At 39.2% G+C, this 15,757-nt stretch overlaps 1 protein-coding gene across 4 annotated transcripts in view; it reads right to left on the reverse strand.

The window, feature by feature from the left end:
• Window positions 1-15,757, reverse strand: part of PDGFD (platelet derived growth factor D) — a 137,724-nt gene that overhangs the window by 23,672 nt on the left and 98,295 nt on the right. For all 4 annotated transcript variants that reach the window (XM_058824888.1, XM_058824885.1, XM_058824886.1 and 1 more), the window contains 2 exons: window positions 6,642-6,701; window positions 1,206-1,407 (listed from right to left, as the gene is read on the reverse strand). In XM_058824888.1, the coding sequence (XP_058680871.1) occupies window positions 1,206-1,407; window positions 6,642-6,701 (262 nt within the window). The remainder of the gene's footprint in view (window positions 1-1,205; window positions 1,408-6,641; window positions 6,702-15,757) is intronic.

Genomic DNA, 15,757 nt, shown 5'->3' on the forward strand with positions numbered 1-15,757 from the left:
CATTCCTGCCATTCACCTCTTACTCTCCAAGTCAAGGTGGGCACATGAATGGCAGGGGGCCTGTGCCAGATCCTGGTTCATGCCCAACAATGACCAAGCTGACAATTTAGCAATATAATGACAGTATTTCAGGGCCTGGGAACACTTCTTGACAGTTTTCCCTAATACAGATGTAGTCTATATACCCCTTTTAAGAGCAAAGCCTCATAATTTGATAACAAGTAACAAACACTGAACTACAGTTCTCTCTTGCTCCTTATAACATGCTTAAGGTATGGGGGGATGGGATCTGAGATGTAAATAAATGATAGATTGCACAGAATTGGAATTGTGATTTGGGAATTATAATTTTAAAGTTACAAATAGGAATGCACGTGATTACGTAACTTGAAAATAGATGACAACATGAGAAATCAAATAAAATTTTAACTCCAGATCTGGTGTGAACACTACAATGGCTGTCATCCTAAAGACTCCTAACAGACCTCCTACATTTATACTGCACATGAAGGGCAATTTCGTCAGGCCCCTCAGAGCACAACTGTGACTTCTCAATAGTGTTTCTTTCTGCCAGCTAAACACCCCTTTGCTTTACCATTTGGTGGATGATTTGAACTAACAGAAGGAAACAAGAAACATAACCCAGAAATGTGTGCTTTGCTCAATTACAGACAAAGATGTTACACCATAATAATGTTCCCTGCCAACATAATGAAAAACAAGGAAATGTTCACATCCTAAAAAAACCAGCTGCACATACAGGTGTCTGCACCAGATGCTTCCCTAAGCACAATGTGATAAAAGTGATTATTCCTCACTCAACAGAGAACAGTCCCTAAGCAGGGTATTTAAAGAAGGATGATAACACAGGTAATTAGGAGCCCCACGCTTTACACACAAAGCAATGATTAAGAGGGTAAAGCTTAGAATCATATGTCTTTACATGTGGACCTGTGTTTTTATTTGTGAATTTATTGTAAAAATGTTTTCAGTTTGATTTCTCAAGTGAGATCCTACCTGGAAACTGATTAAGGATTGAACGACACATCCCTGGTTTTAATAGGTGGTGCCTTGCCCTGTGACTCCAACAGGAACGTGAGCGCCAGAATGTAGCACCTGACTGATGGACTTTCCTATGAGGAGTGAAGGAATATCCTGTCCTTTTCCCAAAGTATGTGTAAGTATGTCCCAAAGTATTTTCCTACCTTTGGACTTCCTGTCATGGTAGCTCCTGCCTCGATAATGGTGCCCACTGTCTGTGTACAGATTCTCAAGGTCTTCTTGCCAGGAGTCCGGGTTGAAGTGTTTGAGCAGATCCTCCACCGTGTCAAAGGCGGCGATGGTCTGATCCAGCGCTTCCGCCGTGAGCGTAGGGTCAGTCACTGATGGAGAGGGATAGGATACCCCCTAAGAGTGACATACATCTCAGTGTACTTGGAATAAATCACAGCACCACTTCAAACAACTGAAAACAGTTACTGACAAGCTTGTTTCATTACTGAGAGAAACAGTTACTTCGGGCCATCTTTTCAAGTCTTTGGACCAGGACTTTCTTACACCTGTGTTTTCTTTTTATAAGAAGAGATACCAAGAAATTTCCAAGTAAATCCCAGAGAGATGCTAGGAGCAAAAGTACTGCCACTGGTGGACTTTCAGTATTCAGATGCAGTCTTCAAATGGAATGATGGTTTAAATATATGCAAAGAAGCAATGAAAATGTCTTTTGAAAGCACTGTGATGGCCGTGGCCACAGAAATGGAAATGACAGTTGCTATTTCACATGAGGCAGATCAGAGACCACAGCAGAGAAAGACAAATGCAAAGAAGTCCACTAGACAATCTTTCTCTGGTCAATTTGGACAACAATTTTGGCATGGCTAGAGACTTGGAAAAATGGCCCTTTTTTACCCAAAATTAAATGTATTAAAAAACAAAGATGAATTGACATCGAACTGACATTTTACCAAAAATATAACTTACTAAACAAACAGAAAAAACCATGATATTTGGATCTTGGAGATGTTCGTGGGTGAGAAGCTGGACATGACCTGGCAATATGCTCGCAGCCAGGAAAGCCAACGGTGTCCTGGGCTGCATCCAAAGCAGCGTAGGCAGCAGGGCCAGGGAGGGGATTCTGCCCCTCTGCTCTGCTCTGCTGAGATCCCACCAGCACTGGGGTGTCAGCACAGGGAGAACATGGACCTGTTGGAGTGAGTCCAGAGGAGGGACACCAAGGTGATTAGTGGGATGAAGGAAAAACTATGAGAATTGGAATTGTTCAGCCTAGAGAAGAAAAGGCATCAGGGTGACCTAACTGTGTCCTTCCAATGCCTGAAGGGAGCCTACAAGAAAGATGAAGAGAAACTTTTTACAAGAGGAGGTAGTGATAAGACAAGGTGGAATGGCTTTAAAATGAAAGAGGGCAGGTCTGGATTAGATTTAAGGAAAAAATTCTTTACTGTGAGGGTGATGAGACACTGGAACAGGTCTGAAAGAGTGTGTGGATGCCCCATCCCTGACAGTGTTCACAGTCAGGTTGGAGAGGGCTGTGCGCAGCCTGGTCCACTGAAAGGCATTCCTGCCCGCTGCAAGGGCATTGAAACTAGGTGATCTCTAAGGAACCTTCCAACCCTAAACATTCTATAATTCTACGATCTCAGCAATATAACAATGAATATTTGGATGAGTAACATAGTAGTATCCTCACAATTATAACACCAAATGGCATACTTATTTTCCAACAGTAAGGACCAAGTACTGTTCTCTGAGTGTTCCCACTGAACTTCAGCACAATTTGACTTTGACAAAATGATTGCAGCATTTTCAGTTTTATTGGAGAGGACTTGAAACACTGTTAAAATTCTTAATTTAGTATTAAAATATTCACTATCCTGATATCACTTTTTCCATTATCCAAGCACAAGGCCGAACAGTATGTAAAATATGCACAAGAAAAACTATTAATACAGATCTCTTACTTTCTGAAGAACAACAATCAATTTTGTCCAAAAACAGGCATAGTATAGCACACAAATTGTTTGGTCTTATAAGTTCAAATGTTAGGGAGAAACCCTAGAAACCTAAATTCTTTCATGAAAACCCAGCTCTGAAGTAATGCACCAGAAATATGCCAGTTAAAATTAATGGCTTCCCAAAATATTTGTTTTGCCTCATCTCCCAGGTAAATGCATATGTTAAACTATTAATCCTTGTGATTAAGTTCACTCAGTTAGGTCAAAATGGGAGGGTCAACTCATTTGAGTAAATTCGCTCACTTGTTTGCAGGACTGTGTCTTCCAATTAGTCCTATAATGGTTTTAATGTATATATATAATTTTTTTTTAATATATATATTAATGGTAAGCTGTATCTCTTTAATGGTAAGCTGTATCACACAGCCAACAACTCTTCACATTTTCCTGCCTATGTTTGCTGAAAATATGGACAGTCCAAATCATTAAAAACCAGGAAGAGAAGAAACAGCAAACATTACAATAGTGCAGTCAAGAAAGCATAGCTGCACTTTACAGCTTAGCACCAACAGCCCAAGAAGTTTCAGTGGGCCCACCTGGGATCACAGTGCCCTTCTAGTGCAGTGCCAAGGCACAGTGCAGAGGCCTGTAAAAATTCATGATCCCTTAAAAAGGAGGGCACACCTTGAAGCCTCTCTCCTGACTTCTACATGGCGGGGACTAGAAACTGTCAGAGAGGTGTAAGTCCCAGCAGTAGAAAAGCTCACAGCAGCAAAGTGAACACAGCATTGGTATCTAAAGCAGTGCTGCAGGAGCATCATGCAGAGTGCTAACACAGGGGCTGGGGTTACAAAAGGGAAAGGCGCCTAAACACTACTTTCTTACTGAGGAGAGCTTGGTGGAGCTCATGGCAGTCCAGCAGGGAAAGATCAGCCCCTGACTGCCTTTCAAAAGTGAGAGAGATGCTCCAAGAATGCTGAAGAAACGGGAGCATAAAAATCAGGCCACAAGTGTGTGGTTTACTCAGTGCAGGAGTCTTCTTCCCACATGTTCAACTGCACATTTCATTACAGAAGTGGAGGTCAAGCTGTGAATATGCAGGGCATGTCAAACTCATACAGGCAGCTGGGATTCCCCATTTTCTTTTCAAATAAAAGCTCCTACTCAAGAGATTTGTGCAGCCTTGCTAAAACACAGAAGAAAGCTTAACTTTTTCTTAGTGACAGCCAAATCAAGAGGAATTATTTCAACAGCTGAGATAGCCTCCTGTCAGCAACATCATGTGACAGGCCCAAAAACAACTTCAAAGCTGCCAACCCGACCGCCCCTCTTTTGTCCTGCCAAGAATGAGGTGCTGGCTTTGGGAGGCTTTGTGCTTGTCATAATCTGACTTCTAAGATCATATCCAAAGAGGGGGCAAGAAGAAATGTAAGAAGCAACAAGGAGCGAAGATCTTCCACATTATGTACCTCCTTTGCAGTTCTTAAAAGCGCTGAGTATATTTTTAATTTACTGCAACACAAAGGTATCTTTTTTTTTTTGTATGTGCTCTTACCCTTAATTTCTGTTCACTCATTCTTTTCACTTTCCTATCTCTATTGTGAGCCTGACAGGCAATTCAATGTGCACCACAGTTTTTTGTTGGTCATAAAATTACTTTACATATAATGGAAACTAACCTTATAAGGAGTTAGATTTTGTTTCCTTTTTTTTCTGGGTTTGCTGTGATAGGTTAAGGGTAGAAGCATTTTTTTAAACTCTCTGAGAAAAAACTCAAACAAAAAACCAAGCCAAAATATAACTCTCTAATATGACCTCAGACATGGAAGAAAGAATTTGCTCACTCAAAAATTTTTATTCTGAGAGTTGTAATGTGTCTATATCCTAAAATGAGTCTTTGAGTTACTTGTGGGTTTGAGAGAAGAAACTGAGACCTGCCATGCTACCTGAGCATCAGCAGAATTGCATGTCACCTTGTCCAAGACTCACAGGTCTGAGTTTGTCCTTCTGCTTCTCAAGACCATAACAGAATCCCTGAATCTTTCTCTCCGGAAGAACTTGGATGTCCTCAGACATTTTCCTTGGTGCCTTTGTGAAAAATTGCTCAATCTCCCTGCCTTATTTTCTCTGAGGATAAAAAGGACTTGTGGGTGCAATGTGCTGGAGAAAGTATATTTTATTAGACAGGGAATGACACAGGAAAGTCAATGAAACCGAGGTTCTGCTTCTGGTTTAGCTGTAGGTTTCCACGTGACCTTGGGCATCAGCTTGCTACCTGTAATATTTGTATGGAACTTATTTAGCTGCAACATATTAAAAATTTTTTAAAGAAAAAAAGTATAGAAGCAAAAAGATGAACTTGATTTTTCAATATGAAAGGGATACTGGGTTATTGTTTGGTATATTGTGCATTTTATGACACGAAGGATGGTAACTAACATGGCATTTACCATAGGCTTAGTCTCATTTACATACTTACCTGATGAGGGAGCCCTAGGCTTACTTTTTCAAACATCAGCCTACCATATTTTTTTACAAAATATGCCATTACACTGAGGTTTTTTTTCCCATGCCCACATTAGAATGAAAAATGGATCTGTGTCTTTTAGTAAACCTGTTCTATCATCTCCTGCTTAGCACATCCAGTAGAGCTCACCCCTGCTAACATCCCTCCTCAAGACTTTCAGCACAGTTGGTTCCAGGCAATCAGTGAATCGTATCATGAAGGGCAAGTGTCATTTGCAAATTCAAGAGTAAACACAAGTGAGATTGGCTTAACATCTTCTAATTTTGGCAGCACAGAGTCTTCTCTCTACTTGCTGCCTCGATTGGACCCCTACCAGTAGAATTAACCCATATTTTATTCACTGCTCATTCACTAGCTACTCCTGGCAGCTACTGTAACAAAGGCACTATTAATAAGCTCTCTTCCATGAATGCTTCAGACATTGGTCTCATTTACCCCTATCTCATGTGTTTTAAGAGGAGTTAACAAGAACCATGACGTGGTGTGGAGCAGGCAGCAAAGCACACAGAAGAGGACTGCCCATATTATGAATTCTCATGCTACTGTGCCATTCCCCAGCACTGGGAAACGGCAGAGAGGGCAGATTATTTGCCAATGACACAAATCAAATGTAATGAAGAGAAAACTAAATTTTTTTACTAGCTTACTTGGGTTTTTTTCTTTCTTGATTTTTCTCCCAAGCTGCAATTCACTGCTGAATATGGAGTAACTGTACCTGACTTCAGATATAATATTTTATTGGAAACACTTAAAAAAAAATCTCAGTATTGACAATGAAATGCCAGATCCATTTTCCTGCCAGCCTGCTTTACGTATGGTCTTCCATGTAAGTCGAGACATTCAATGATTGATTAAAAATTTAGGTTTGTATCTGGTATTTTCATACTGGCAGGATGAGTTTGAAAACAAGAAATGTTTCCCAATGGCTGTCTCATGTGTTTACAACAGCAAAGGGCATTTCCTGAATCTTTTATCCCTAAAAACATACTGTTTGAGTCCAGTTTTATCAGTTGGATAAAAACTTTATTCATCTTCTTTCAAAGGTGAATACATGGTTTCTCTGTACAGATGCCATTTTATTGACTTGGATTCAAGCCACTCTATCAATCCATTGACAGGCAAAACAGTGACAAATTACTTACTGAGACAGAGCTTGTGACTGACTCCCAGTTGGTTTCTGAGGCTGCATGCTGGAAATCATCCTAAGGAGAGAAACACACAGGAAAAATCACCATTAAGGCAATATCCTAAATTAATTACAAAATCTAAAAAATTTTTCAGCATTCAACATCTGTCACTTTTTCTAACCCTTTTTAATGCAAAAGTCCCTTGCTATGTGTCACTCCTCAATAAAGCTACTTCTAATCAGGTTCCTCCCTTTTCAATGTTTATAAAATCCTTGTGAGCCTGCTTGGACAAGAATGGATGAATATTATTATTGTTATTGTTGTTATTATTATTATCATCATAATCAGCCACAATAACAGTAATAATAATAATACCAACCCGATCTATGCTGCTTTGCATAGCAAGACCTAATCTGGTCAAGGACATTACATTCATCTGCCAACATAAATATTAAACAACATCTCTGTATGTCTACAACCGGAGTATTAATGCAGTTGCCAAACTGATCTGTTGGAAAGAATCTGAACATGCTAATTCCCTGGTACTACTTAGTCCAGGTGAAAAGCAGGATAATCTAATCCATCTCAAAAGTAGTCCTAACATGACTGCACCGCTTTTGGTACTTGTGCTGAACAGTACATGATCATCACTGCACTACGTATTGTTACATCAAAAAACCCAGCCACAGTACATTGCCATTAACGGTGTCATTGCACAGAATCTTTGGCATTTATGATTAATCTGAGCACAGGGATGGGATTCATAACATCTATCTTAGGACAACTATGAAGCTAACATCTAAGCAAGTCTTGTTTCCATTTCCAATCAACTAAACCTGGCATTTCTGGGGTGCAAATCATCTGATCTGGGTTAGAAGCTTTACTTGGGATGACAGTGCACCCTGAAAATGGATTTTTGTCTCCACTGTATAAAGGGAACCTGGGAGGCTGATCTTAGAAACAGATGTAAAAACTGTAGATATTGACATGTGGTCACCTAAATCCCAATCCACTTGTCTGACCAGTGATGAGCAATCACTACTAAATAATGAAGAAGCCATTTCTTTAATCTTTTGGCAGCTTTATTAATTTCCAATTGGATAACTAAACTGTGAAAAATGGAAAAAAAAAAAGGGAGCATTACAGAATGGTTATTAAACACACACATGCAGTGAATAGCTAATGATCAGCATGAATATGCAGGTAAGGAAAGTGGACTGAAGTGACAGTATACCAAGATTTTAATTTCTAATAATAGAATATATAATGAAAAGGTTTAAGGAACCTGGATCAATGCCTGTGCTCATGACTTCATACTGAGTCAGTATCTGATAAGCTTTTTTTTAAGCTGGCAACTGAAAGGGGAAATGGAAAGGAAACTGCACAGCTGATGCTTGCTAGACTTGATCCTGTATTGCACCATACATATATATATATTTGCATATATTAAATTATTTCTTAGGAATGGAAAACCAAAAATTGATCTCATAATTTGCTAATTCGCCAATAAAATGCTCCTTTACCCAAGAAGGAAGAGAGCTGCTTTCAGATCCAGAATCAATATGCTTGGTTTTTTAATGTTTTCCATTTGCTATAGAAAAATATTTAATGCCTCAAAAGTTACAGGATTGTTTATTCAAAAATGTTACTGTTTCTTCTTCTTCAGTATTTAAGATTAAAAGAAATTAAGAAATCCCAACACTAAGTGACCACTGAAGCTGCAGAGCAATAAAAACATTTATAACTGTGTGGTCATTTTCTGCTAAGAATACAGAAGAAAAACTGGTGAAATTTTCAATGCAGATTTTTTTCTTAAAAATAGTAAAGAGATCTGAAAGTTATAATCAGATCATACACCATTCTGAATATGCCTCTCTTGGCCACATTCTCTACACATTTGGTTGCCCAGTTTTTGACAAGCAGCAATTTAAATTAAATAAAAATGTATTTGAAAAGCTTATGAACACTCTGGTAAAGTCTGCCAGTTGCAGAACTTGGAAATAATTTCCTCTCTGTCATTAGCTTCCATTTAGCACTTCCAGGAAAAAAAGTGGCATTGAGTTCTAAAGCATTATTTTAAAACAGAAACAATTTGCTTCACTGAATGTTTTGAGAAGACTGCAGTCTTATGTTCAAAGGGATGGGCCACTTTTTTATCTAAATGAGGATATAAAAACTGTTTCTTTAGTCTGTGATTCTTTGAGTTCGTTCATGCCAGGAAACCCCTCCAAAATCCTGATATAGACACGTGTACCACCTGCTTCTTGGATCTCAAACCTGATGACTGCACATTTCAACTCTGATTATATTCAATCTGCATAAACTATTCACAACTCTATGGCTTTGTTCCACCACCACTCAAGGCAGCTGCAGTCATTCTTGGCTTTGCGGTGCTTTCAACCTCTACAGTTTGGAGATTATTATTATCTATGGCTTCTGCTCGCAGCTATTTCAAATAATAATATCAAAGTGGTTCTCATCATTACAAAACCCTCTCCTCCTTCTCACCATTGCCCCTAGCAGAAGCTGAAGGACAAATCTATTTTCAGTGCTATCTGTTCAATTCATTCTACCTCGTTCATTGAATTTGCCTGTGATCGCTTTGGCTGTTGTTTTGCTGTTGCTTCTTCATTACTTGAAACAACATTAAAACTTTTAGTTCAAACATTAAAAAAACGACCAAAATTCTCATCTGTTTTCTTACTGAATCAGGAACAACAGGGTGGTAATAATTTGGCTACATCACCTTGACAACAGTGCTTCTATTTTTGTATTTGTGTCATGGTAACATAAAAACTTTACTAGAGACTTCAGCGAAGCATTGAATTAACTGTTCTACAAGCAGCAAAAATACAGGCAGAACAACAGAACTACCAATCACCTTCTGATAGCAGCTACACTCAGCGAAGAAAAATTACTTCCAAACATCAACTTCCAAAATTACACCTCAGCAAGACAAATTCTGAGTCTGTCCCCAGAGTTAAATATGTATGGACACTGATGTATTGTTCCTGGCTCTGTTTTGGACAAAGAAAAGCTACTCTCTTCTTTGCAGACGGACTTTATAGCCTGTCTCTCACCACTGATGGCCACTAAGTGACAAGGAGTCACAGGGAATAATCCCTGTTCCACTCAGGTCTTTGCAAGTGGAGATCATGATGCAAAATCAAAGTTATGAATGATATAAGGGACTGCAGAGCCAGATAGCACTGGTTCCTGAGGGAGATGATTTGCAGCCATAACCTGCAGCAGCACAGGCTCTGCTGGGTTGAAGCCATGGGGCTTGGTAGGGACATTAGGAACTGAGAGACATCAGGAAAATACCCGGGATGTGGCTGGGAAGCTTTCCAGTTTGAGAAGCATATTGTCATGACTCACTTTGTTGTACCACCCATGTGGCAAAACTTCCGAGTACTCCCAGCTATGCTGAGTTACTGCCTGGTCCTCAAATTAAAAGCAAGAAGTACTGTGATTCTTCGCCTTTTTTACATGTTTTTTCACTGCAGATTAGTCTTTTGTCATCTTGGTGCATGACTACTGTGAGGAAGGATGCCTGGGATAGGCAATAACAACCACAGGATGAGCACAACACACAGACAGCTCTCTCCAGTGCAAAGAAGCAGCCTCACAGCTCTATAAACTTCTCTATTTTTTCCTAATCTGCAGTTTTCTGGGGTGATTGGACTAGTTTTGGTAAAAAAAAATGTTCACCTGACAAAACAACTACAAACTATTGCTCATGAAAGCTGAGGTGATGCTCTCCACTTCAGTGAGTGGGAAAGGTTCTCAAAGGAGTTGTGATTAAAAATTAGATTACAGGCAGTACCCTGACTGATGATTTGGGCTCACTGGTTCAGTAAGGTCCTCTCCTAAAGGAGCCACTTTCTCTACTGTACCCTTGTACTCAGAAGACAAATGAGGGAGAAAGGGTCAAATGCAGGCATGGTCTTGGGGAAATAAGCATGAGAAAGAGGAAGAATGAATAAACTAAGAAAAAATTAAGACAGAGAAGCTGAAGTGTTGAGTTCTGCCTGTGGTCATCCAATTTGTGGTATTTAGACACCATAATTATAAATGATCCAAAAGAAAAGCAGTTTCTAGAAATTTACAGAAGAACGGGGCTAATGGATGTACTGAGACACACAGATGATCCCGCAGAAACAAGTCATGGGTGAAATGGAGCATGTTCAAAGAGGTCCAGTACAAAAAACAAAAGGAAGTTGTGAGCTCTCCCTGGAATGAAAGAATTAGGGATGAAGGACAATGGAAGGTCTGTAAGGAAATTTAGAGTAAATTGCAACTTGAAGAAAAAAGAGACAAAATTATCCTAACATTTAGGTTAATAGACAGAAACTCAATGATACTCATTGTTGAAAAACAGTCAACATCTATTGCATTCAGAGTTATGCATTCAGAGACAGGTAGCTGATAAGCAGATAAACTTGTATTTGTATATAGTAACAACAAAATATAATAACCTGGAAATTTTTTTTTTTCCTGCCACAAGCAATAATACTTATATTCTCACTAACAATTATATTTACAGATATTACATTTCTTATACAAAGAGACACATATTTCAAGCAAATAAACTCCAAACTCAGAACATGCTGTATAACAGAAATGGTGTTACATAAGTTAGAGGTAAAAGAAAAATCATGGTTCCATTCAAAAAAATGCTGTGGTACACATTCAAGTTTGTACACTTCAACTGATTAAATTTAATTTCTCATGCAGCATTTTAGGACACTCCAATTTCTATAAATACAAGCATATAGATTAACACTTTGAAATATCTTTTTCTTGTACCATACTTTCATTTTGTCACATTACTGGGTTTTAATTCAGTATCATAATGATATTTACTAACACCTCCTAAGGATGCTGAAAGATACCTAAAGCAGGCTACTAGGAAGCGAGAGGCTGCATTTTTCTTACAGTAATGGTCAAACTGCTGCTGCTCAGTGTTCAGCTCTGGTGACCAGACATTAATAAAAATAAAAGTTACTGAATTTGGAGAGCGAGCAACAATGATGTCTCATAATCTGGGAATCATGCCTTGCAATGAAACATTAAGTGCAGGCCAGTGTTTTTAACAAAGGTTAGATGAGAATTGACCTTGTCTCTCCAGATAATAACCCATCCTCTGCTAAAAGAGCCTATTACCAATGTCAACAAGTTCCTTCATCTGGCAGTGCAAGCATTAAAAAATCCAGGTAGCTGTAATGTGAAGGCAGCAGTATCCAAACTGGAAGTATGAGCAAATTTTACCACTGACACCAGCTGTTACTGGAACAGCTAAGAAATCAACAAATAACTTTAATCATACTGAATTTTCTTTTCTGCTTTTTGATGCAGTCCCATAAAGGCAGGGCATCCATGACAACAGTATTTTAAAGTCAGTAACAAAAGGTCAGACAGCCACCAAACGGTCTCATCTCAAGTGTAATAGTGTGATTCTTGCCCCTCAAAAAAGACATAAATTGAGTTTCTGAAGCCCGGTTGCCACTACATATCAGTAGCTACAACCTTATCAACCAAGTTAATACTAGTGCAAATTAATATATAAAATCCCTCTTGATTTTTTCTGACACATTTACTAGCTATAAATAAATGGGAAACATAAGATAATTAAAATTTCAAAAGTTTAAGGCTGTAATAATGACTTAGGTTAACTGCAGTTTGTTACATTAATTTATGAAAAGCTGAAGTAAAACTGAAGCAGAAGAATGTATTTAGTAAGTTATGTTTCATCAATACTCCTCTTCATCCTTCACAAAGCCCTGGAAATAGGCATTGCTGGGTGCATACTGGAAGAATGTCCAAGACACTGACTTTAAATGATCTGTCTAAAAGGTCACATAATACTTGTTCAAATGAGACAACAGCCTTTGAAAAATCAGATGTCATCTGACACTATTATGCCTATGAGCATCCTGTTTCCTACTCATAACCACAAGGACTTCATTACCAAGCTGTGCAAATTGTGCATTACCATTATTTTTTCCATTTATCACAGAAACCTGTCCTCATATATCCATGTACAAGAGATTTGCTAATAGCTAATCTGCTGCATACTGCAGTTAAGCAATTGTAAACAAAACACAAATCAACTAACATTCATTGTAAATATTCTGCAATTCCTCCTTTGCCATTTTTATCTGAATGGCAAATTTTGATTCTGCAGTTAAACACCAGGACACAAAACTGGAAAGGCTCTCTCTCTTAGGCTGTCTCTTCCAAATCCCTCAGACTGGTTGGCTGTTTCCAAGCTAAATTTATCTTTATCGCACTTATGTAAGTACCAGCTTTATCCTTTTCTTCCTCTCCCAAGTTTGCTTCCTGCAGTAATTCTGAAGAGATGTTATATCTCCTCTCAGCATCCGTTTTATTACACTAAGCAAGCCAAGCTGTCTTGGCCCTTAGTAAGAAATGCCCTCTTCTCCCCATTGTCCCTGAACTCAGTCCAAGAAAAATGCAGTTGCTCTGTACCATGGAGACCAGAACTGTACAAAGTATTCCAGGAGAGATGCAACTACAGCCTCATTGGTCACATGCCTAGTACAGAGAAATTTTCTCTTCCCCTCTTCAATAACCAGTGATATGCCATTTAACAGCAAATACTGTTGCTATTAATCTCTACATGAGTAACCTCTTTGCCCATTTTTGGGCTGTTCCATTTCACTGCAAATCAATTCTGTGCTGCTCAAGGTCATCCAGCTTGCCTCTCCGATACTCTGATTTTCCCATTCATGAGCAATGAACTTCAGCATTGTGCGTGCTGAAAAAACCACTAAAATGCTACTCTGCAGAATGTTCTCTGGCCCCTAAAAGACCCCAAAAATAAAACTGACTATGAGATTACCTTTTAGAAACCTTTTAGGATTAGCAAGCTGTCCCTGGCTGGATAGTCCCTTCTGCATTACACTACCTGACCTTTGACAGTCGTGTACCATCCAAGCACAAGGGACAGTTTCCTGCATTACACTGGGTGAGATGCTCCTCTAAGGTCCAATTACATCTGTTAGACAGCACTTCCTTCCATTCCAGGCTATCCTTCAGTCTGGAATGAGTTTATTTGATAAAGAGATGTGTAGTTTTATTCCTAAATTCCTGCATGCTTAACCACCTTTTTTTGCTGACGAGTGCCCTGTAAGCATTCTAGGTCAGACTTAGGAGTGTGAAGGTGCCCTGGCCACTCTCCTGCCATTGATGCTATAGGCTGCCAGCCATTCACCATCTCTGTGTGAGCCCTGGCTCACCTTACAGCAATCCAGGGATGCAATCCAGCTAAATTACACTTACACTGCATCTGCTCCTCACTCCCTTTCTATTCCTATTGCATGTTAAGCAGACTTGCTTTCAGAAGTGACTCTTGGTGCCTTATGGTCTGCAGTGCCCAGCTTTTGGCAGTGACAGTGGAGCAGTCTGAAGGCAACTGGGGTCCTTGCTCACCTTGGGTCTGTGTCTAAGCACACTTGGGCCATGGTGGCATCCCAGTTTGCAGGGCTTGCTGGTCCCCCTGCAATGCCCCATGCTGGCTCTGCCAGGGCGGTGGGAAGCAAACATCCAGAGGAGTCCTGGTCAGAGTGATGCTTCACATCAAAGTGGGAAAAGAGCTTGGGAAGAGTCATCCCATGAGCCAAAAACTTGATGTCAGGTCAGTACCTAGTGCCCTTGTGAGGACTTTGGTGAACTCCTGCCACACTGACTGGCAGGGTTTTGGAAACAGCCTCCCTGGTAATAGGTGACTCTGCCCTGAGCAAAACTGAAAAGCTGATACTTCACTTGCCCGGTAGTGTCCAGGTGGGCAAAAAACTCTTTCAGAGTTAACAGAAGGCAGTGACAGCTGGTTATTTCAGGTCCTCCTTCTTGGTGTGACTCATACCAAATGGTAATGTACTGAAAGGCCCCAGTACCAGGGATAGAAGGAAAAATATTAATGAGAGAAAACCTCCTAGGAGCAAGCTATTAATTTTCTAACTTCTTTCCACTTGGGTTTCTACACATTTTTTATAGCTTTAAACATGGTCCATAATCACAGAAAAATAATCATTAACAAATACAGTGTAATTTCATTTAATATTCCAAGTTTTCCATTGGAATATTAAATGAATAGGATGTACAAAGTGCTCGGACATGCACACTTACATCTTCAGATGTGATTTGGGAGAAACATGGAAGCAATAATAATAATAACAACAAAAAACTCTAATGGAGCTCAGCAAATTTAACTCTGAACCTGAGGACACCATGTAGAAGAGTACTGGTAAGGGACATTAGCTATCCTAGCAGTAATCCCAGCCTATTGATTTTTTGTGAAGGATCCATTTGTTTTTGAGCTCTCTGTCAGAGGATGGTGTTTAATTCTGCAGTAAGCATGCAGCAGGAGCATGTGTTATGTTTCACAGATAATGCAAAACAAAGCAATTTGTTCACCCTCCTGCTTTGACTGGAAGGCATTGCATTTTCTAGGACAACAAAAAAGGACTGCTATCCAAGCTTTCTAAGATGTTCAACAATCATTAAAATAGAGAAAAAACCTAATCTTTGAAGAATAAAAGAACTCTTTTCTCGTAGCTTTTCCAGGTTTTTGATGTGATCAAAAGCAGTTAATTTACTGCACACAGCACAGGATACTGCTGACTGGAGATTTTGTTTAACATGAGTTTCATCAAAGAGCTAAATTAAGGAAAAATCCAAACTATTCCAACTGAACTTCCAGATCCAGATCTATTCCTCAGAAACACCACTGCTGTTAAAGCTAAATACAAGTACTTTAGGAGCAGTTAAGCTTCTCATTTATCTTATGTATAATTTTGCAAATATCAATTGTGAGCAATACTATGAGTAAAGACCAGGTAAAGAGCACCTCACATTTGCCACCTTTTGCAAACAATCTAACAAAATCATGTTAACATTTCGGGATTAGTTTACCAAAAAAAATGGTCTTGAAAATCCTTCTAAACACCAAACTGAGACCATAATCTCAGGACCAGGAGGGTGTGTACTGGGCCACAATTAGTGTGTAACACATTTTATTTGAATTCTGACTAAACATAAGCATAACCAAATAGACTAAGGGTGGCTGTAAAATTATAATAGGCTTAATATTCTCAAGTGATGAAAAT

The sequence above is a fragment of the Ammospiza caudacuta genome, chromosome 2 (genome assembly GCF_027887145.1).
Source record: "Ammospiza caudacuta isolate bAmmCau1 chromosome 2, bAmmCau1.pri, whole genome shotgun sequence".
Taxonomy (NCBI): Eukaryota; Metazoa; Chordata; class Aves; order Passeriformes; family Passerellidae; genus Ammospiza; species Ammospiza caudacuta.